Genomic DNA, 23,397 nt, shown 5'->3' on the forward strand with positions numbered 1-23,397 from the left:
AAGCCGAGCTTATGTTTCACTCCGTCACTACCAAGGAGTCTGTCCTTGGCTAATTTTAGAGGGAGCCGCACAGTACAGTTACAAACGGCTACGAATACTGAAATTGCCAGGTCTAACAGAGAGCAGGTAAGCCTGGAGACTACACATAGTGTTAGGGGGAAAAGGCTGTCCTAAAGCTAATTCCATACAGGCTTTGTGGACTCCACCCCCACCCCAGGCCAAGGCCAAAGCCACTGGGAACTCCAAATCCCTTCACCACCAGAGGGAAGGTGGCTGGGACCTGAGGGTGGGGTTCAGCAGCCAGGTGGATACAAAAGGCAGACTCGTGGGCTTTGGGGGGCTCTCCATTTTGGCTCTCCGCCAGCTCGCAGCGTCCGGCCAGCGCTGAGAGTGACTTTGGGTTTCCAGGTCGGCGGATCGGGTAGGACGCATTGAAGACTTTATTTCCCTATTTTCTCCCTGAGTTGTACATTTTCCTTATTTCCTTTTCCCTTGTAAATAAACCTTTTATTAACCTTTTTGCCTGTAGTGGAGAATTAATAAGTCCCTTGTAAGCGCGCGGGTGAGGACCCACAGCCAGACAACCCGGTTGTTCAATATCGGGGCTGCCCTATAACAATAGGACCAGGGGAAGTGGGTAGGTAGAGGCAATCTCAGAGAGGCTGCAGGTTAAGTTCCCACCACTGCTGGGAAACCCATGTCTGGACAAGCCAGGCACTGATCTGCTGGCGTCCCCGGGCACTTGAAGTTATGTGTAGGCTCTGCTCTAGCCCCGCAGTGTGCAGCAGCACGCATCTAACACAACATTAAAGATCACTGTGTTGCTGAAAACTGCCAGCCATCACCTGAGCTACCTGGGGCGCCCGGGGACCAGCCTGACGCAGGGTGGCCCAAACCTTCCATTTGGAAAAAGGGTAAGATTCACCAAGCCCGAGAAAAGCGAGGCCCATAAAACAGGGCTCTGCGTCACAGGAGCAACTGTCCTGAGCGTTCAGCCCATGCTCCTTCTGCCGCCCTCCCTGCGCCTGCACCAGGAGTGCAGGCTGGCCCTGAACTGCAAACAGGGGCCGAGCCCCCCACACGGCCTCAGCTTCCCCCTCAGCAGGCGGAGCTCGCCGGGGTCGGGAAAGCAGAGTGTAATGAACTCAGCCTTGTTTTGTTGAGTCTAAACCAAACCAAAGCAAGTCTGAGAAGCTGTCAAGACACTCGGGGAGCTCGGCCTCCCGGGCCTCTTGACGCTGGCAGGTGCAGGTCACTCCCACGCGTGTTCGCAGACGCTGACGTGGGCCCTCGACTCTGAGACGATCCGGTGACGTCACTGGAAGTGACATCACAGGACAGTACTGGGCTTGTCATTTCTATTCATGGATTTCATTCATGCCATGGCACAAATTCGCTGCGCACTTAGCATAGCCTTTCTATTCGTTGGTAATTATTAGTCATAGCTGCATCTACCTCCTGAAAAAAATAGGCACGGACTTAGGCGAGGTAGAGCAATGCATTCTGCAGACAGCTTGGCTGACGTGCTGTGGACGCTGAGGCAGCGCCACGGTCCCCAAGCCCCCTGCAGGGAGGGCGCAGCCACAGGAGGGGGCGGTGTCGGCGAGCAGGTGTCCTCTTGGTCACCTTCCACGCCCAGGACTCAGGAAGGTGACCCTGAGCTTTCACACGAAAGGTGCCTCGAGCAGAAAAGGGTTCTTGGCCTGGCTGTGATCCCCAACACTCCCTGAGCGCTTCCCTGGGAAGGAGATGCAAATGTCTGGGCTCCTTCCGCAGCTTATTCAGCCCCCTAAAGAAAGGCGCTCTGGCTGGCGCTGGGGAGGGGAGACTTCCTCTCCACCAGGCGTCCTTTCTGCACATTAAATTACACTTCCTTCCCTCCCGCAGCACCAGATTCAGAGGAAAAAAAAAAAAAGGGATCAGCACAGGTCGGCGCTATTTGTTCCAAACTGAGTAATCTAGACGTCTCCGGCTTGCGTGGACCTGGTCCCACAGAAGCGTCGCCATGGCAACACGCCCTGGCTGTTCGTCATCCAGCCTTTCGTGAGCGGAATCTTGATTTTTACTTTTTCTAGGAAAGCGAGTATGAAAAGCTCGCCCCTGGTGCCCGTTATAGCATCTTCCTGGAATGGGCCTCGTGGGGGTGAAATAAATGGATCTCAGTGTGTTTTCTTACTATTTAGCCCAATTTCCTCCTGTTGTGATGTGCGTCAAAGGCGCGTGTCTGCGGCACCAACACCCAGCTGAGCCTGCGGCGTGAAGTGACCTCACCTGCCCCAGGCCCAGCGCCTTGCTTAGGATTAGTCCATGAAGAAAGGCCGCTGGCCTGGTGGGGGTGCGCAAGCAGGGCTGTCCAGTAAGACCAGCCTGGATGGGGATGTGTTGGGGGAATTTCTGCCAGGGGAGGCTGGCCGGGCAGGGTTCTGGAAGTCGTACCCCTCGTCACCCCTCAGCAGGGAACACTTTCACAGAGTGCCAGGATTTTCTCATTTATTCACAGTCTTGGGATGGCAGGAACTGGTTTTGCCAAAAACACAAGAAGGGGCCGAGTGGCGCTGGAACAGAGCGCTGGTGGGAGCTGACCTGCCTCCTCTCCGGGAGGCTCCGAGAAGGCCTCCCAGGCCATTCCCTTGGCACAGGCTCAAAAAGCAAAGAGAAAGGCAGACACACTCCCCCCTTCTATTTTAGAGAGACTCAGGATGAAAACAATCAAATTAGGCATTTTCACAATTCCCACAAAAGAGAGCAACCAACATTCACAGGTTAACTAAGCGTGAGCGGCCTATTCATTTTGTTTTCTGCTTTAATTAACTGTGTTTGTGAAGCCACGAGGGCCAGGGAAAGGCCAGCACTTCTCTGCCCTGGGCATTGCAAGGGGAGGGCTGTTGGGGGTTGGGGGGAGCTGGTCAGGGCCCCAGTCAAATAGGCTGGGGCTCAGGACGCGATTAAAAACGAGAGCAGAAACTGGGGGCTAAGCAAGCTGTATACAGTTAACATTGCAGATTAAAAGCTACATGTTTACTGTATATGAGTCCACCATGCATCGACAAAGTGTTTTTTTCAAGGACTATCACTTTGTGTTGGAAATTCAAATAAAGGGTGTAAAAGTTAGGGGGAAGGTGAGAGGGAGGGAGGAACCTGGCAGGGTGGAGGGGGGCTGGGCAGCTTGACCTTGACTTTGGGAAGTTCTGGCCCATCTGCTGGGCAGGTGAGGCATCTTTTTACCCTCTTGGGCCTTGGGGGTCCTGAGCAACTGGGAGGAGCTTGAGGAGCATGCAAGTGCAAATCTCGAGTACCCTCCTCTAAGCATCCCTGGCAGTGCCAGAAATGCTCACACCCCAGGAATGCCTCCACGGCCTGGGCAGAGTCCACCTGTGACCCCGCTTGTCGCCACCTGTGTCCATTAGTGGTCCTGGGCTCTGCAGCTCTGAGTACTCCTGAGTCATACGTTAGTAACAGGCCATGGGACACCAGGACTGGCTGGGAGGACCCCAGGAGCATAACAGTGTCCTCTCCTGGTGGGGATGAATATGTTCCAAACTTTAACTTGTATTTTAACGAAATAGTTGAGATTTTTGACCGAGGCATACATACCCCTGCTCTGAGGACCCCCAGTGGATGAGGGGGAGGGAGTGGGAGAGAAAGCGCCATCTCCAGGCTCCCCACTCTGCGCACTGCTCCCAGGGAGATGCACCCCATTCTCCAAAGGACAGGGCACCTGGGTTTCTAGTTCAATGAAAGCCCTGTGACGCTCGTGATGCCCTCTCTCAATATCTGCCCTGGGCAAGAATTTAGGCTGAATTTCCTTTACTGGCAGGAACTCACTATCTAATCACCCAGTCTGGGAAAGGAACGCACCCTGAATTCAACAGTCCCTCTGTAGCGTTTCTATGACTTTTTTTTTATTACAGCATCAATTTTTTTTCCCTCTCCGTGTGACATCATCTTCTGATTTTCCAAAAATGAAAGGCATCGAAAGTAATTAGCACAATCCATGTAAATATAGAATTTAAATAGAACTCAGGCTATTTCCAATATTTTTAATTTTATTCATTCTCAACTGCAAAAGTCCTTGTTAGGTTTGGAACCTCAAGGGTGAGGGTTAGGGTTAGGGTTTGTGCATTCAAGAATACTCTAAATTAAAGCTAATGCAGTGGTGTGGATATTGCAGTAATTATTTTTAGGGGTCATTTTAAGGATGGCGGCGTTGCTGGTGGGAGCGCAGCATCCACTTTATGAACTGAAAGCAGGAAGATCTACCCGGGCCGCAGCAAGCCTGGTGAGCTTGCACGGCGTGCGTCCCGCATCCTTCACTTCTGCCAGACTCACACCTTTCCCACTCCTGACACGGCCCTGTTGGGTATTTCTTGGGCCTAAATTTCTTTCTCTGAAAGTTTCAAAATGACTGCTACCCAGGGAGTTGTCCAGTCCCAACTCTGAGATAACAAACGCAACAGTTGACAAAGAAGCTCAATAATTGGCTGAAACACCACACAGTCCTGCTGGGTTTCGTGAAAGTCCCTCTTTTAGAACAATGACAACAACAATGTTTGTAAAAAACTCTCCCTGTGCAAGGAGATGTCAAACACATATTCCCAAGATGGAAAGTCCCTCTTTGCAGCCACACTGGCGTTGCACACGACTCGTCCAAGCGCAGACAGGACAGCAGCTGGGCGAGCTGAGCTCACTCTGGGGACCGAGATGGCCGGAAACTGGGCCCGACGCTCCCCAATGCGGTTCAGTCTTCCCGGGGTTGGAAACCACCGAGCGGGACCGCCGGCCATGGGGAGCAGACCCCTGGGGTCAGAAAGCTCCACTGTTGATGCCACGTAAACGTGCTGCCATGGCAACCGCCAGGGATGTTTGTGCATGTGCGTGCTGCTCGCTGGCCTACCTCGGTATGCGGTAGATTCGCTGTGAGCCGCGCGATCTACGAGCGTGTCATGGAATAAGGACACTACGATCAAGCCTGATGGCTTCACTGGGCCGCAGGGCACAGGCCCCCCGGAGCCAGCCTCACCCTGTGCTGTAGTCCCAGAGCGTCTCTGCTGACCAGGGGTGTAACCTACCCCTTTGCACGAGCTTACCCCACACCAGGGCGGAGGGGAGGGGCAAGGGAGGGGTCTTTACAACAGGCCTTTAAGATTGGGGGGAAAGGATGCCAGAGACGCAGCCGCAGGTGCTACCTGTGGATGTAGCTGTGCACCAGGTCAGTAAGTGACATCCCTGCTGAGTTGGCTGTTGACAGACTGCAACAACCACCCGTCCTCGTGGCAGAGAATAATGGGCATTGCTGTGGCTCAGTGCGTGTGGGTTGGCTGGGAGCCTGCTGCTCTGGGTTTGGGGGGCTCTGTGCAAGAGCACCTCTGCTCCCAGGTCCTTAGGCCTCCTCTGGGACCAGAAGGCGAGGCTGGGAATGGTCCCAGGATGAGGCTGTAGTGCAGAGACCAAGCCCAGCCACACATTTCAAGACACCGCGGTGCTGGTCTGGTGCTCTACCGCTGGCCAAAGCAACACGCAAGGCCAAGTCCGCCCCCAAGGGCAGAGGGCACACACCACGTAGCGTGAGACCAAAGCAGGTCACCTTGTCTCGTTTAGTATCGAAGGAGCGGGAAGTGTTGGCATCCAGGGAATGCAAGGGAGGATGCCAGTGTCCCCAGACAATAGTCAGCTCTGCCGCAAGAAGACGCCATCCAGGTAACCAAAGGCGTGCGGGAGCACCGAGCCCTACTCTGAGTGTTGAGCCTAGTACTGTTCACACCGGCTACCTTAATTAACTGGCTGCAAAAAGGAACACCCTCAAATGCCTTCAGTGCCATGAGACACATTTGCAAACTGAAGCTTCCTGAGAAAGCAGAGACTTCTTGGCCTGGCCCTCGGAAGCTGTGGGTCAGCAGCCACAGCTCTGCTCCCAGCTGCCGCTCTTCTCCTTCTGAGACCCACTGGTCTGCAGGCCGCCTTCTCGGGCAGATGGAGAGGGCAGGAGGTTGTCAGCAACGTGAGGTGCTGCTCATAGCTTCTGCTCTGAACTGGCACTGCCACTGCTGCTCCCCGGGCTGTCCGGGGGGGCGGCCATGCCTGACTGGCTGGGAAGTGCCCATGTGCAGGGAGGCGTGGCTGCCCAGCCCACAGCCCTGGCCGGTGTGTGATCTTCATTGGAGAGGAGGGGGACAGCTGGGGACAGTCAGTCTTTGACAAGTGGTGCCACTCCACACACAGGAAGGTCACTAAGAAACAGCTCTCTCCACTGACAGACAGACGCAGCCCTGCCCATATTAGGTTGAATGATCTCGCTCACACACATGCAGCTTTTGGGACTAGGCCCAGGATGACCAGGCAGACAGACACCGCACCCCCACGTCCCCATGTCCCCAGACCTCTCAGTGCATCGTTCAACCCAAACACAGTTCCAGCTCGGAGATCAAATCACAGGTCTGGGGGCCCTTGAGGTCACCACAGAAAGCAGGGTGGCAAAAAGCCCTGTGAGGTGTGGGGTGACCATGCATTCAAGGCCACCCTCGTGCTGACATGGGGAACAGGCACCAATATGGAGTGGCTGATAAAGGCCGGGCCTGTGGTTCTGCAACAGCTGCAGCAGGAACTCGAGGAGACGCCTCCTCTACTGACCTGTATCACTGGGCACGATAAAGAGGGTTTTGCACGTTATTCAGCTGCGTGGGGCCATTAGGATCTCCGAAACAAAACTACAGTTTGGCCTATAATGTGGCCAAATTCTGCAATTATTCTGGTGTTCTAAACAGCGATGCTAATTGCTTCTCTTTTTGAAGACGGGACTGACTTGGCTTCTCCTTTAAGTTGTACAATGTAAAAGGACAGGAGATGGAAGTTCAGGTTGAAGGCTGAAGTTCAGGTTGAAGTCATGGCTTAAAAAATCAAAGCACCTTTGGTGGTGGTAGGTGGTAGGTGGTGGTAGGTGGTGGTAGGTGGTCCGGGAGTGAAACTGGCTCCTATAGGATGAGCCTGGAAAGTGTTATGGTGCCGAGAACCAAGGAACAGTCCAGAAGCTCTGTAGATGTGGCAGAGGGACTCAGGATCCAATGAAGATGCACTTTGTCTGCCCAAAGATGGGCAACGAGAATATCATGAGGATAAGGGCAGTGACAGAGACAGTGTGTTTATACCAGGCCCACGAGGCTATAAAAGCTCAGCACACAAGGCGTTGGTCACCTGGGGAAGGAACTTGTTCTTTGAAAAGAAAGAAAGATGTGTGCATCCTGTCTGGCCTGTAGGAACTATATCTCGGAGTAACCAGACAGCTGATGGGAACAGCTGATCTTCACATCAGCATTCCAGTAGCAAGTGAAGAAGTCATGCAGCCTCTGATGAATCAGTGGCTCTGGGCAATGGCTGTCAGTGGCAGCGAACATCACAGAAGAGATCTAGGCCTGGAACGGCCAGGCAGGCAGACACCAGGCAGCTCTGAAAGGAGATGTACTAAGGAGATGCACTAAGGAGATATACTGAGCCACGCAAGGGGTCTTGCCAGCAGTACCAGACCTGAACCCGATGAAGGTCTAGCTCTCTCCGTGTATGGGAAAGACCAGAGCCAGACCGGCCGGCTGAAGCGCTGAGCATAATCAACATAGTGTAAACTACAGGAAAAACAAACGCAGCATTCTTTACCCTTAACATTGCAAGAAGAAGGAAAAGAGCCAAACCCCATGGATTAAAGTACGTAGAAGAGGCCTCTCAGCCCTCCCAGCACGCAAGTGGCATTAGGACCCAAATGCTAACAAAGGAGTAAAAGCCAAGAAGACAGTCAGGAAAGCGAAACGCAGGGCTCAGATATGCTCAGAGCTGGATGAGGACCCATGAGTCTTAGTGGTTAAAACAGACCAGCTTTTTCTTTACCATGTATTTATGACATAGAAACCTCGAGTACATCATCAGCCTCCCACGGTGACAGCAGACCAGGGGAAACCTTTGTAAACGTGGAAGCTACTGCTCGCTCCTGAATATAGGAGTGAAGGAAGAAGATAGACACCCACATATATATGACCCGGTTCTGGGGGGTGGGAGAGGTCACAATAGAACCAAGGAAACATTGGTTTTAGATCCTTATATAAAAAATTTAATCTGAGGGCGTCTATTGAAATACACTGAAAGAAAACAGTGTTAGCAACCTTAGATATTCCAGGGTTTATAGCAAAGATTCGGATCTTCCAAAAGCTGTTCCCTAGCATTGCTTTTCTAATAATCCTCCTGTTATTCTGCGTTCACTTCATCTTTTCAGCTAAAGCTTTGCCATCTATTTCTTTGTATGCTCTTCTCGAATCATTCAAAGTTTGCATCAAATGTACATGTATGCCTTCAACCACATAGCAAATCTTCCAAAGGACAAAGAATGAGATTTTATCCCATCCCCCCCTTTTTTCTAATGCAGTGATCAGAGGCAACAAGAGAGGTTTGCCAGGGAGGGAGAGAGGAGCGTCAGCATATCTAAATCTCAAGGCTGAACTATTACATTGCTGCTTAAACTCTGATCAAAGTAAACCATTACTCCCAATATAAAGATAAATCTTAAGACTAGGTTGAATGTCAAGAAAAATGCATAGTTTGTGAAATCTGGATAAATTACTAAATACCATGGGCCCTAACCTCAGCTGTTATGCCGTGATGCCACAGTTTCTTCTGCTTTAATATGCCAAAAGAATCTTCCCCAGCTTCCCTGCCCCCTTCTTTTAAAAAAATCAAACTAAAAATGATGCAGCCACATGTTTAATCATATGTGCTTAAATGACAACTGAGTTCATCCACCTGAACGATATTTATGAGGTGAACAGGTAGGCGTACCTCTGAGTAAGTTGGCGAGAGGTATTTCCCGTTGCATTTGGCAATGCGCCTCAGAATCTGCAGGGCTTTATCCCCTTTCTTCTGAGTAATCAGCCAGCGAGGAGATTCAGGAACCGCCCTGGTGATGAAAGGCTTTTGTGAGTTATGCCTCGGACCTTCAAAACCTAAAAGTTAGTGTCTTGTGTTTCTCGATCCAAGAACGTCTTGCAACGAGCTCAGGGGAGTCTGAGATTTTAGAATGGAAGGAAAACTGCATCCTTCGTCAGTGGATCATCGTTCACAATACAAATATTAGATATGACATTGTTTTTGTAAGACCAGGCTATCCAAGAATACAGTGTTCTTGATCACATGTGAAAAGAAGGAGGTTTAAGGAGTAGTTAAGTAAACTAGATGTAAGCAAATTTATCTGCCCATATGTTGAAAATTAAACTAGAGGCATAATTAAAACATATTCATGCTGATAAGAAATGCATGTAACTGCAGCTTTCTGATAATTTTCTGATGCTCTTTACATTTGCTTACCCCTCAGAGAGTTCCTGAACATTGATAATTCAATTGATTGAACATACAAAGGAGCAAATCAGTTTCATCACACTCCATTTGCATGTGGAGATACTTGTTGCCTTATTGTTTTCAGGAAAATATGACAAAATAATGAAAGGATGCAATACGCTAGGGTTTTGCATTTTGGTATATTATTAATTTACTTACATAATGACTATTAACAAGTAATCAATCGTTTCCATCAATTCTCAAACCCCAAACCATTCTGGAGATGTTAAAAAAAATCTCCGGGCCTCCCTGGTGGCGCAGCGGTTGAGCGCTGGGTTGCGAAGCTGCCCGCGGCCTCTGGGGCGCCGGTTCGATCCCCGGCTGCTCCCCGGCCACTGGAGGAGGGTCCCACATGGCGCGCAGACCTCTCCTGCCACCCGCTGCTCCCCTCAGCAGTGTACTTCCGTCCTTCTGCCTGCTCTGCTCCCCGCTCTGGCTCTGGTGAATTCTCTCACCCTCCCCGCGCTTCTGACTGTACCCAGTGCTTGTATAAACAAAACAAACAAACAAACAAATAAATAAAACATGCCTCTAAAAAAAAAAAATCTCCATTTAAAAAGCTTCTATTTTCCTGCTGTTTTGGAAGCATGAGATTCTACATGTCTGTGGGGCAAGAATGCAAACACGATAATGACAAAGCCACATTACCAGAAATAAAGGAGGAAGAGGAAATTGGGCAGCGTTATGGCCAGCTGGATCCCTTGCCAGTTGGGAATAAAGTAGGCAATTCCAGGGAGAATTATGATTCCAAGGGTGAAGAACATCTGAATCACTATTCCCACAATCCTCCTTTGTTTCGAACCTACAATTTCTGTCACTGAAGGAAAACAAACATAGAGGTTAGGGACACTCGAGGTCAACCCCGAAATAAACAGACATCTTACCTGTGACATCCACCAGTTTCCCCAGAGGACGCTGGAGTCCCGGAGACCGAGGCTGCCCGACCCACTGCAGGGCGGAGATGTGTCCCCAGGTGGTGTGCATGCTTCTCCCCTCCCTCTGGCACAGCAGGGTGTGCAGAGAATTCATATGATGTTTCAGGAGAGCTTACATGGCGACAATTTTGAAAGGCAATGATAATGATCAAAATCTAAGTGTGCGAGCGGGCTGGGCTTTGCTGTTGTAGCTATAGATTTGCATGGCGGAGTCTCTTGAGGAGACTGATTAGGGGAATTGACTGAAGAAATTTTTTCATCATCTCAAAGAGTTTCTATCAAATAACAATCCTTTCCACTGTGTTGGCTTTTCGTTTATGTGCTATTTTTTTTAAAAAACCACATGGGGTGTTTCTCCCTGGCTGCCTGTCTGTCCCTTCCCATGCATTGGTTCTACTGGCCACTAGGTCTGTTCTGGGGGCCCTGGAGTTGTTACCTCAGTGTCACAATTCAGAACTCAGGAGACCCGCCTAGACCTGGAGTCCGGAAGATGCTTTAGATGCCACAACCCTGAGCCCCCGCGCGCCTCCCGCCCGCTCCCAGCACATTCCTGCAGGGTCTCCGCGTGGCCCAGCCTTGAGCGCGGCTGGCGGACCGAGGGGGCAGCAGGAGCCCAAATCCTGGAGCTACGACCAGAGAGCTCTGCCTCCCTGGTCAAGGGTCCACCTGCCTTCACCTGGGTGACCTGGCGTGGCCACCATGGGAACGAGAGGCAGGACTTCCCCAAGCTCCATGAGCAAACAGCAAAGGGATGTGTTTTCTTTCTTTCATGCCTGGAAGGTCAAACCTTCTTATTAGGAAAAATAATGAAGGTTATTTTTTTGTTTTTAGGTCATCGCTCACACATGGCAAAAAGTTCTCCACGTGTGTAGAAGGAATACAATTAAAGCAATAATAGCTGAGAACACGGAAAAGTGGTCTCAAATTATATTGCAGAAATGAAGATGCTTCCAGATGGTTTCAGGGTGCTACTACGAATGCATTCCTTTGTCACAAAAACATATTCCTAGTCAGGAAAGAGGCCAAGTGAGGCACGTCCACAGGTCTAAGCTCCAGGTCTCTCTGGAATTGGGATCACCCATATTTGGTTCCCAAAGCAAGATGGCATTTTAACTGCTGAAGATTCAGACTTTTGCCCCACCAGCCCCTTTTGCAGACTCCTCAGGCCTGCAGGAGCGAAGCCTCCTCACACACACCTGCGTGAGGCTGACGGCTTTGCCTGCCACGTCCTGGGTCCAGCATGAGCCGGCGCGGCCTTACCGATCACGTAGCAGGTGATCCACGTGCCCTTGGCGAACAGGCCTTGCAGGAAGCGGAAGACCATGAACACGGGGAAGTTGGGGGCAAACGCGACCACCACGCCGGTGCTGCCAACGCCCAGGCAGGAAATCAAGTAAACGACTATTCTGCCAAACCTGCAGAGAGAGAGGAGAGAGGGCACCTTGAACCATCCATGGCCCGACTGCTGAGTGTCGCCGCAAGAGCTCGGCTCAGGAAGTCCGTGCTCTTTAACTGCCCGTCGCCCCGTATGTAGAGACTGCAGAAAATTCAAGGTTTGTTTTATAGCCAAGCCAGGGCAAATAAAAACATGATATTACAACATTTAAAGCATGGAAGTCCCCTGCTGGGATTGCGTTTCCAGCAAGATCGCCCTCTGTGACACTCGCATTTCACATCTGATCTCCTGATCTCCCTGGGGATGGAGCTGTGACACTTTCTAGCATTTCTGTGGGTGGAATCCTAAGGACACAGGGACAAGAGCCACAGAGGAGTTCCCAACAGCCAAGGCCTGGGCTTGGCAGCCACAGACAGGCACTCCTCTGGCCTCTGAGACTCGGCTTTGTTTATTTGCTTGTGGGTCTTTTTCAACTTTTCTACAGTAAGACTGCAGAGAACCCAAGGAGAGGCTGAAGTGCACATTCCCAGCAAAGTCTAAGTTCAAGACCAGCGTGACTTGTTCTGAAATTCTGACTCTCATTCTCCCCTTTTATTGTACATGTGGTTATTAACAGCTCAGGCAAGGGACAGGCCACTATATTCGAGACTCTGATCGGACGCTAAGTGGTTCAGTGCGGTCCTGCCAAATCATGGTTGGTGAAGTTTGTCATCCGTGACCTCTAGGAGATTCGATTTGGTGACACTTTTCAGAGGACATTTTACAAAATCCACCCTGGTGGCATCCTGCTTCAGTCTTGGGGTTGAGGACAGAAGCAGCTGGTTTACCAAGATTTCCAAATTCTCCAGCTGCCAGAGGCAGGAGCTCTAGACTGTTTCCTGTTCTTGCCTCCAAGGCCACGTGGGAGGGCCCAAAGGCGGCTGGCCCCGAGCTGAGGAAGACTCATTCATGACTCTACTTCCTCGGAGGCTCAGGTCACCTCCCCGAGGACAGATGCTGAAGCCCCTCGTAGAGCCTGGGAAGGAAGCCTCTCCCCAAGTGGAGTGACTTCAGTGGGGAGACACGTCTATTGACTGTGGAAGAGAAACAGGTAGAAGGAGCAAAACCTGACATTTAAATGAGGAAGAGCAACAACCACAGTGAAGAAACATGTATGGAAAATGCTTTTTCCTTCCAGATGGCAGCTGACGAGGAGAGCAAGTCCAATGTTGGGGAGACCCAGAAAGGGAAGGCCACGTGGCAAAGCACAGCAAGTAGAAACAGGAGGGAGAGACACCGGCGAAGGAGCGGACGGGACAGAGCGTCAGACATAAAGGACGAGGGCGTCACGCAGAGGAGAGCTGCGGGGGCAGCAGGGATAGAACAAGATGGAGGAAGGGGCGAAATGTCCCCCAAGGCCCTGTGTGCTGGGACGTCCCGTGCTGGCCCAGGCCACATCAACAGGCTACAAGACTGAGACATCTGATGGCCTTGACTCGGCCGCTAGGTGCTGTCTGGGTGCGCTAGGCACCCACAGTGCTGGCCACTGCAGGCGGGGGACAAGGGACCACCCAGGCTGGCGAGGGTGGCCCAGGGCCACAGCTTTCATGGTCAGATCCGGGCTAGAGGAATAGTCGTGCGTGGGTACAATAATCAGCCTCGATAATGCCGGGAAGAGGTGCCCGCGACTAGGGATGGCCACGGGCTTCGACACACGTGCTCGTGGGGTCTGCCACCAGCTGGCACACTTAGGAGTGCTAAATAACAGATGGTTGATTTTGAATGGTTTTTAGAATGGCCTTTCCACAGTCTTAAATTTATAAAGGAAATTACAAGGATTTGTCTTTTAAAAATTAAATAGGCAGACTTCGGACTAAACTCGTCAGGTCACACCCCGTGATTTATAGGCACATGGGCATCATCTCTGCAGCGTCCGGCACAGCGATCCCCAGCTGCCCTGCAAAGCTGCGGCCCAGCTGAAGTGCGAGGCCACACCCTCAGCAGACGCATCCTGTCGCTCAGATCAAGGAGGAAGGAGACACAGTCTAAGAAGGAAAGGATTAGGCCAGCCAAGCAAGTGTGAATGGCACTAGGAGAGGAATTAAAGGCGGTTTCCACAGGTAGCAAGATTTTTCTCATAGTGAACATCACACATTGTCACCTCTCCACGTACCCGCGCGTGGTGGAGCAAGGCGGTCCCGTGGGTGCCTACCTGTCCGCCGCATAGCCTAAGGTGAACGCTCCGGCCAGGAAGCCCAGGTTTAGGATGGCTTGGGAGAGGTCCAGCAGCCAAGCATTGCCACACACGAGGTCAAACTGGGGAATGAGAGGAAATGCATGGGAGACACGTGGCAAGGCCCGTCCGCACCGCACTCACACCTGCATCAGGCCTGCAGCATCCAGCTCATGGGCTCCTCCGCGGATTTTTAAAAGGGAGCACACGCATAGTTAAACCTTGCTCAATAAACATTTCCTTGGTTGGTTTCAATAACTCCCGAGGATGGAATTTCCAGTCTGTTACGAATACTGACAACCAACTTATTTTATCATTCTTTCAACTAATAAAAGTCTAAATACCACCTGACCCCCAGCATCATCCAGTAACAAGCTTTCAATAGTTTAAAATCTGATATCGACCTTTTTCCCCTTTGAATTCTTTCCTTCCCACACACTTACATCCTAATATTTTATGTAGAGAACGTTTAAGTGTCTTTTGTATACTATGTTCACAGTCAGGTAAATGTTGGTTTTATGCATAGATACAGAATTACGTGTGTGCACTTACGTACACTGTGGAATATTCACATATTATAGAATGTGTATAATCATCCAATCAGAAAAAGTTGTACTGTTTAGCGATGCATTGTTACAAGAAATTTTTGAAAAATTAAATGTCAATTTACCAACATAATTAATTATACATTGTCATGTGTTCATATTATTATACACATGTGTAATGTAATATACATAAAGCATCATGATTTATTGGCCTCATTATATATCTGTCTGTAATAAGTTTATGACTTAACTTTTCACTTTAAACACTTTTCCTGTGAGATGCCTCCCTGGTGGTGCAGGAATTAAAGTCTCAGTACTATCAAGCTATCGCCTTGTGGCATGAGCTCGATTCCTGGCTAGGGAGGTGACCCACAGGGCACAGCAGACCTCTCCTGTGTCCCCTCTCCTCCCCTCAGCAGTGGATTTCAGTAGATCTGCCTGTTCTGCTCCTGTCTCTGTCTTTGGTGAAGCGTCTCACCCCTCCCCCACCGCTGGTCTACACTCCAGTTCTTATATGCATAAATAGAGAAATCTTTAAAAATAATTAGAAATTTTTCCTGTGATAAGACATCTCTAAATGTAGATTTTTTCCTGATCAGAATATAATGAGTTACTTTTAGTCCATCGTTGATAAAAGCATAAGATATGATACATTTTGAGAAAGAATCACTACATGGAGTAGAATTTTGTTGGAAATGCGCCTCTCCATTTCTAGAGGGCTGTTTGGAAAGTCTGGGGTTTTCCAGCTGTTCCGCTCATCTGTGGAAGACTGTTTATTACTAGAATAACTAGGGCTCAATATTAATCTGTTGTTCATTTTTATACATCTATGTGCCAAGAAGCCTTATTGGCATAAATAAATTAATGGGGAGGGAGCATTTTGCTACAGCAACGTGACTCAATTCTCTTGCTTCCTTCTCGGTCCATGTCAAGATTCACAGAGCAATCGATCATCAAAAATACTGTTACTTTTCCATTAACCAACACTCCAGCTTGGTCTACCTACACTCTTGCTGTAATGGAAGAAATAGAAGCCACCAGAATCACAAAGAGTCATTTCACCATGTCGTTAGAGTTATTTGCTTTCTCCCTTAATACCAGAACCAACATTCCAAGTCGGCCTGCTGTTAGGTTGCCCACACGCTGCCCATCCGGTGTCATCTCTTTTGCAAAGTGGGGCAAGGGGGGTGGGGATGGGGTGGGTGGGAAAAAAGGGGAAAAGGGCCCCTGGGACAGGGACCAGCATCCTCTTGCACAGATAAGTTTGCACAGACATAAAGGGAGGCTCTGAAAACTGATTCCCTTAGACGTTTCAGGCCCCCTGTCCTGAGTCTGTCTGCAGCCTCCTCTTTCCCGGAGTCTGTCTGCAGCCCCCAGGGGGTGCTTGCCCAGCTTGAGGAGCTAGCCTGGTGATTTAGACTGTGGCATAAAGAAAATAATGTTGTTGGAACAGGAATTCTGAGTGGTCTCATAAACATCTAGTCATAAGCAGCCCATTCTGTTTGTTTATAGAACTCAACTTCTCGTCTTGACTCTACAGCAACTGACTGCTGCTCATCTAACATGGTGGGGAAAGACTATGGGGCAGGGAGTGGGGGGCCTGGGGGTGGGGTGGTAGCTGGCCCATCTCACAGAGTCGCTGGCATTAATGGAGATTAAAGAAGAAAAAACGTTACATTTATGCGTAGTAGTAGTCATCATGGTAATTCAGAAATATTTCATCATCAACTTGGGTACTGACTTCTCATACACACAATTTCATTTTAAGTAAACTTGCAGATGATCATTTATCTGAAATAATTTCCCACTGAAATTTATCTTCAGTGAGTATGGGATGGGGGTGCCCAGGGGCTAGTGCAAGATCAGAGGCGGGAGGGAAGCAGCAGGGGTTCAGCTCTGCCTACTGCACCTGCTCCAGGTCTAACGGTGGCAGTGACCACGGTGCTGGTGGCAGACGCCAGCCAGTGCTTGTCACCAGTCCCCGGCCACAGGGAGGCAATGCCGTGAGCAGGACAGGGGGTGGCCAGCAAGATACTGGTCTCTTTCCCCTCCTGGCTTTACAAGCCTTCCCAAACCACTGAATCCAAGTCCTTTTATTAATCCCTTCCCGCTGGAAATACCTAGCCTAGTTTCTGTTCCTACTTCTGGGCACTATCATCTTTCAAAAGACAAAATAAATTAACTCGACTTATGCACCTGTCTAGAAACACGAGAGGGTGCACAGATGTTTCCAGGTCGGGGAACACTCCTGCTGTCAGGGATGCAAGGTTGGGTTGATCCTGCTCAGCAGTCTGGGGGCTGCTGCTGCCCCTGGGGTTGGTTCTTCCTCGCCAGCCCTGAACTAGTTGCCAGAGGCCAGGAGCTGGGGTCTGTGAAATGTCTTTCATGTTTAAAGAGAGGTCGGCCAAGCCAACGTGAGTCATGTGTGTCGTAGGAGAGGAACTTTTTCCTGACGTAAAGTACTGGAAGTTTACTGTGATTCCCAGGGAGATCTAAAACCCACCTCTCGTCAAATTCGCCTAAGTAAATGAAAGACACAAACTTTTGTGTCTTTCTCCTAAACAATCAAACTAGAACAAGTGAGGCATCTCTATTTTTAAGTGAACTCATGCAAAGACATTTGAAGTTTTTCAAAATGCTCATAAATCCATGTGTACCCATTCTGTTCCCCATTAATCTTCAAAGTCACTTCTACACGAAGGGAATTATCCCCTTTGGCACGAGCAGACAGCCATTCTGATAAAAGACTCAAACAACTGTTCAAGTAATGCCAACAGGATCACAGCACTTCATTTTGCAAAAAACACAACCTCTCTAGTCTAATTAGACAGCTTTGAAGGGCTTCCAACCAAGGGCTTTTCTTAGCTTTTCCTAGTTGTTAAAATCCAGAGACAGGATGTTCACTTGAGTTGTCATGAGACAATGCCAGGCAAGTTATTATTAGGTACATATCAAAGTTTTGATTTCTAAATTACCCTTAAAACTAGGGTTAGAGGGCCTCCCTGGTGGTGCAAGAGGTTTAGCCCTGCACTATGAGGCAATCCTCAGCCTCTGCAGCACAAGGTCAATCCCCAGCCAGGGAGCTACACATGGCGCAGCAGACGTCTCCTGTCTCCCCGCTGCTCCCCGCAGCAGTGTATTTCAGTCAGTCTGCCTATTCTGCTCCCTACTCTGTCTCTGGTGAATCATCTCACCCCTCGCACCTCTGGCCTGCACCCCAGCTCTTGTATCCATAAATAAATCTTTAACAAACAAACAAACAAACAAACAAACTAGCGTGAGAGGCTATGTGCAATATACAAAGGTCAAGGTAAGAGGTAAAGTAAACACAATCAAGGGTGCAAAAGATTTAGAAACTCAGGAGAGGCCTGCCCTGCCCTGCAGCCCAGGGAGCTGGTTTTCCGCAGATGTCTGCTCCATCTCCTGCGTAAACCCCCCAGGAGACGTCACACAGCCTCCGCCACACACTGACTCCTGTCAGGCCGAAAGGAACCGTGCTCAGTGGTCGTCTGCGTTGTGGTAGAAAGGGACGTGTCTGAAGTAATGTCTGGGCTTACATGGCTGGGCTGCTTTTCTAAGGAGGAGTTATTACAAGTTGGACCATTTCTGACCAGCCTCAGCTCAGAACCGTACCCGTGAAGCCCCGCAGCAGTGATCGTCCTGACGCGCCCTCGGGCTCACCCTGCAGCAGCCTGACGGTCCTTGGGGAGGGCGCCCTCTTGAAACAGCAACAAGCCCAATAGCATCACAGAGCCCAAGAGTGGTTAAAGTTTATTATAATCACAAGGAAGATTCTCCAGGGCGCGTCTCCATGAGGGGAAAGGATGTCATCATCAATTTGGCACGATGAGAAGCATGTTAACATGGTCTGGGGGCATGATCTGCGCACCTTAATATCAATGAGTTACACTTTTCTAGGATGGATGGACCCACGATGAGGAGCCGCAGGCTCTAACACCAACACAGGTATTGGCAAGTGGCCGCCTCTGCTGAGCTTGGCTGCGTGCAGGGGAGGCTGGGGTGGGGGGTGGAGGGAATAGGAGAGGTGAGCCTGCTCGCTTTCTGACCCCCTTAGGTGCTGATTACATGGGTTAGAGAGTCAAGGTCAATTTATGAGACGTACTTATGGTGCCCTTGAGACCTCGACTGGATAGAGTTGACTATAAATGCAAACGTGTCAGAGAAAGAAGAGGCTGGTGGGGCCCAGAGCAGCCAGAGACACAGAGAAGGTGGGACGTCAGCAGATCCTCAACGATGAACTGGGCACAGAATGGGAAAGCATGGAGGGGAACATAAGGAGAGTATTTCAGCAGGGGATGAACAGCCGGGGCACGAGCGTCAACAGGTTCAGGCCAGGGGGAGCACATGGGGATTCCCCAGCTGGGAATTCCCCAGCCATCCTCTGTCTCCCTCATGGGGAAGGAGTGTGCAGGGAGGTTCTAACTCAGGAAATCAGAGGCATCAGGGGAGCTCAGGACAGAGCATGGGGGTGAAGCTCAGAAAGAGAGAGGAAGTATCTGGAAGGTCTAAATGGAAGGAAAGGTCCAGAGCAGATGTCCTGGCCCCCAGATAGAGCAAGATTCCAGGGAGATGATGGAGAGCAAATCCAAGAGATGGAAAGCAAACCCAGAGCACCTGAGATGACAGCCCAGAGCAGGGAGGCTTCACCCTGCACCAGGAGGCTCCGTCACGTGATCAAAGCTTACATGAGATCCTCGTTTGTGTGTTCTCCAAAGTTGACAGTGGCCACGCCTCAATGCAAGGCCAAGCAGGTAAACTGCAGAGTATGATGGAGCAATGTCCTTCCAAGGCAAGGCTGTTTATCTGACTTGGGAACTTGGGAGAAATGGGAAAAAAATGAAATCTATTTTAATATTAATGCCTGGTCGGTTACTAACTTATGTCCTTCCTGACTCACCCTCGAGCTTGAGAAGATCAAGCTGTTTTCTGCCTTCGAAGTAAAGATGCGCAGTTACTCGTCTTAAATGTTTACGGTTTCTCTAAGCAACAAACTGTCTAAGCACAGAGGAAGATGAAAGGCTCCAAGTCTGTGCGGTTGGAGGGTCCGAAGGCTGAGCCCGCCGAGAGCTGAGCTGCCCCAGCTGTCCCCGGCGAAGGCCTTAGCGTCTTTGACCCCACATCCCTCTCTGTGAAAAGGCGCTAAGAACTGGATTGATGAGCTCAGTGAGATAATAAGTGTTAGTACCCCAGTGCCTGAGAGGAGACCAAGAACTGAATGGTCAAGAAATGTTTCCAACTGCATCGCGATTAGGGATAAAACGATGATGATGAGAAATAACGTTACTGCCCTGGAGCTGCCTGGGCCCTCAGACTTGCTGGCTCCCGGTCAGATGGGACCTCATAACCCAGCTGTGAAAAGGAACCGCCGTGCCTTCCGACAGACTGGCCAGTGGGATGGGGATGGGGAAGCAAGGAGCGCTACCCCTCCAGGGCTGTTTTGAGTGGATACCCTGAAGCATCCAGCAGTGTCTGCTGTGGAGCCAGCGGGGGGTTGCACCCCTGGACTTGCTGTCCTTTCTTACCTCTTCTTCCCCCGCCAATTCTTCCTACAGTGGGGTTGCAGCTCCTGATAGGGAAATCATGTAGAAGGTTCTGTTTTCTGGGGACCCAAGCCGAGCCATCGGAACGGTGGCTCACCAGCATTAACAAATCGCACTCTCTAAAACTTATGGCTCCAGGTCTTGGAGGAGTCCATTCAAAATTATGCCTTTTACATGGTGGTTTATCAGTTTTCAATTAATTACAGGCACAAATACTGTCAATCACACACTTTTTCCATGAACATCTCATCCTGAGTTGCCAGCCTAACTTGATTTCATACCACTCCATGTAAAAGGAAAGTTCCTTCCAAGGTCTCATCTGCATTTCACACTCTGACCTCTGAGCCCCTCTACACCGGTGCCAGCTCTGACCAGGATGACCTCAGACCTCAGGTCTACCAGGCAGTCCTGGTGTCACCAAAGTTCATTCTCTTCCAGGAAGGGAGCCCCATGCTACACCGGGGCACGAGTCTCCAGCCTGGCCCTGACCATATGAATATGATCATGTGCAACACTGGGCCATGCATGGTCCAAGAAGAACTTGCTGGACCTGCCGCACCCGTGGGACAGAGGAGGGACACTGAGTAGAGTGATGTAGGAGTGGCATAGGCTCCACATGCAGGGGACATGTGTGGTTCTGTCACCCAGAATCTACTGTCACCTCCTAGTCACACAGTCTGATTCTGGAGAGTTTCTTTCCTCCCTCATCTCACCCCAAGTGAGCAGGAACTGTGTGTGACTCTCCCTTCTCTCATGTGGTAACCAAAGCTACCATGTGACCTCAGTTGGGTGGTCCTGAGGATTAAATGACAAAATCAGTGTCCACATTCTGTAGACATGCTACATAAGTTTATTCATTGATTGGTTTAGCCGGTTGGTTATTCCAAGAAAATGGCACCAGATGATCAGTAATAGTACGAGACTTAAATTGATTCACAACTGAAATCAACTGCATGGAAGAACCAGGTCATTGCCAGTTACACTGTGTTGAAATTATTTTTATCTTTGTGAGTTTCCAGCTCTTCTATCTGGAACACCATTTTCCCCATCTCGTCTCTGCCTAATAACATCTTATTTTTTTGATCTTCAAAATCTAGATAAAAATGTCTCTACTGGATGGGAGATGCCCCGCCTATCACAGCCTTCCTGGAGATCTCATTCAGTGAAGTTAGACGCTTTCATTGTGACCACATATCCTGAAGTTTCCAGAGAAGTCCAACTCCATAAGGTATTTTGCAGTTAAAGAAAATTTATTGCTTTTCAGACCACATATTCCTATTTTTTTGTTTGTTTGTTTGAAAGCTCTTATTTCCTACATCATTGTCATTCTCTACAACCGGGTGAAGAAAATAATAAATTATTTTTAAAAGAGCATTTCCCACACTTAAAATATATATATATTATTTAAACATGGTGATTATACATAAATTAAAAGAAAAACAGCTATTTATTATAACCACCTGCAATTTCACTCTGGCATGAATATTCTTCTAGACTTCTATCTATGCGGTATGACAAAGATAAAGTGATATTCTTCTATTATTTTATAGTCTCTGTATGATTTGAGTTTTTGTGACTCTCTCTACTACACCATCCCTATTAGGGATTTTCCTGTAACACAAAGTGAGACTTGGCAGCTTCCTGGGTTGGAAGACCCCATGGGACCACATCATAAGTCATCAGGGTTTCGGATGGAGAGACAGGTGGAGGAAGTCTATTAAAACTTGAACAACAACAATAGTTACAATAAATCATGTCTTAAGGAGCTGAGCCTCCCTCTGAGGGACATAAACAGATGACCTTCTCTAACTGACTTTTGGAGAGAAAGAGACTCCCCTTCCCAAGTTGTGGGGTCCTGTTAACGACAGGGGCCACGCCCAGGACATCGAACCTCTAATCCCCTTTAGAAATTTTCAATCTTGAGATGTCAATGCTTTCCTGGTGTCTATCACAAACCATGAGATGTCCCCTGAGGAGGAATTCTAGGGTACAGAAGGGAACTCAGAACATTCTTCTGAAACCTCAATTTCTGTTCTTCAAAACCATCTATAATTCTGTTCCTCCTCTTGGAAACCACAGTAACCAGACTTTCATAATCTCGTCAGAACATGCACGCCTTTAAAGTTCTGCCAAAGTCCCTATTTTCTAATAAAAACACATTCTTATGACATAGGCAGCCGAGCTGAAGAGGCAACGGCAGCAGTGGGATAAAAGTAATTCTTAGATCAGGGCCACAAGCTGGAGGAGGCCAGCAGTCTGCCGATGTTGCATGTCCACACTAAGTCACGGCATTTTCTCTGTTCAACAGCTTTCTTTTTTTAACTTCTGCAAAGCGTTGACTTTAATATGAAGATTAAAATGTTATTTTATAATCCTATTACCTCCTTTCCGTCACCTTGTTCTAGAATCTTCTGAGCCATGCTTTTCACATGTCAAACTAGGGGACACTGAAGAGCCTTGGTGGCCTGTGCTTTCCTGTTCTGATATTTTCTGATTCTATGATTGTCAGCAACACCAGGTTACTGATATCACTAAGTAGAATCACTTTTAGATGAGGGGGAAAACAGACAATGAAAACCTTTAGAGGAGAAACATGACATTAAGTTGATAAGAAAGCAGAAGCTATTGCCAGCAGAAGCCAGCAAAAATCACCACCAGGTTGAATATGGTAAACGGATCGACAAGTCAACAGAAATCTCTGCACCTCCTCCTGTGTCTCGTGCCCATGTCCTTTTGTTTTCTGTTCTCTTGGTGGTTCGTATTACAGAGCAAGAAAAAGTGGGATTTGCCAACAGGATTGTTTTCGTAACATTTCCAATTGATGGGAATCAGGAAAAGAGATGAGAAATGCTTCATCTTCAGAGGGCTTGGCCAGGACTTCAGGTCAATGGAAGTCCAAGGTCAACAGGACAGTTGACAGAGCTCTTCCTGGAGAGGGCAGCTCTGCCAATGTTTCCCTGTTGGGACTGCAGAGTTTATAATCATTTGACTAAACTTTGTTGTGGATGTAACTGAATAATGTTTCTAGCACACACACACCTCCCCAGCAAACAGGACTTTCCCCAAGTTCCTAGGATGCCCCTAAACTGTCTTTGCCCAGGTGCTGTGCTTGTTAGAAGACCCAAGGGTGCCAGCTGCCTTCTCCAGGCTGGGTGCACTTGGCCCTGGCAGCCAGGCACCTTCCCGGATTGCCATTCTAGTTTGCCCCCGGGGCCTGAGGTCACGTTGCCTCCCTTGTATAAGATCCTACTGGAAACATTTGTTTCTTAAAGCTTTTCAGAAACAAATAGTTTTCCTTCTGATTATGTAGTTATGGAAACAAAAAACATAAATGGATTTCATGAAGACTCTGTTTTCAGGCCCCTTTAAGGAGAGGTGA

The 23,397-nt window shown here is 49.2% G+C and overlaps 1 protein-coding gene across 2 annotated transcripts in view; it reads right to left on the bottom strand.

Annotated features, from left to right (window-relative positions):
- Positions 1 to 23,397, bottom strand: part of SLC22A3 (solute carrier family 22 member 3) — a gene marked incomplete at both ends in the record, with an annotated part of 57,585 nt that overhangs the window by 22,803 nt on the left and 11,385 nt on the right. For both annotated transcript variants that reach the window (XM_084228824.1, XM_084228823.1), the window contains 4 exons: positions 8,815 to 8,932; positions 10,018 to 10,186; positions 11,565 to 11,719; positions 13,892 to 13,995. In XM_084228824.1, the coding sequence (XP_084084950.1) occupies positions 8,815 to 8,932; positions 10,018 to 10,186; positions 11,565 to 11,719; positions 13,892 to 13,995 (546 nt within the window). The remainder of the gene's footprint in view (positions 1 to 8,814; positions 8,933 to 10,017; positions 10,187 to 11,564; positions 11,720 to 13,891; positions 13,996 to 23,397) is intronic.

Source organism: Talpa europaea (assembly GCF_964194135.1).
Source record: "Talpa europaea genome assembly, chromosome: 2".
Taxonomy (NCBI): Eukaryota; Metazoa; Chordata; class Mammalia; order Eulipotyphla; family Talpidae; genus Talpa; species Talpa europaea.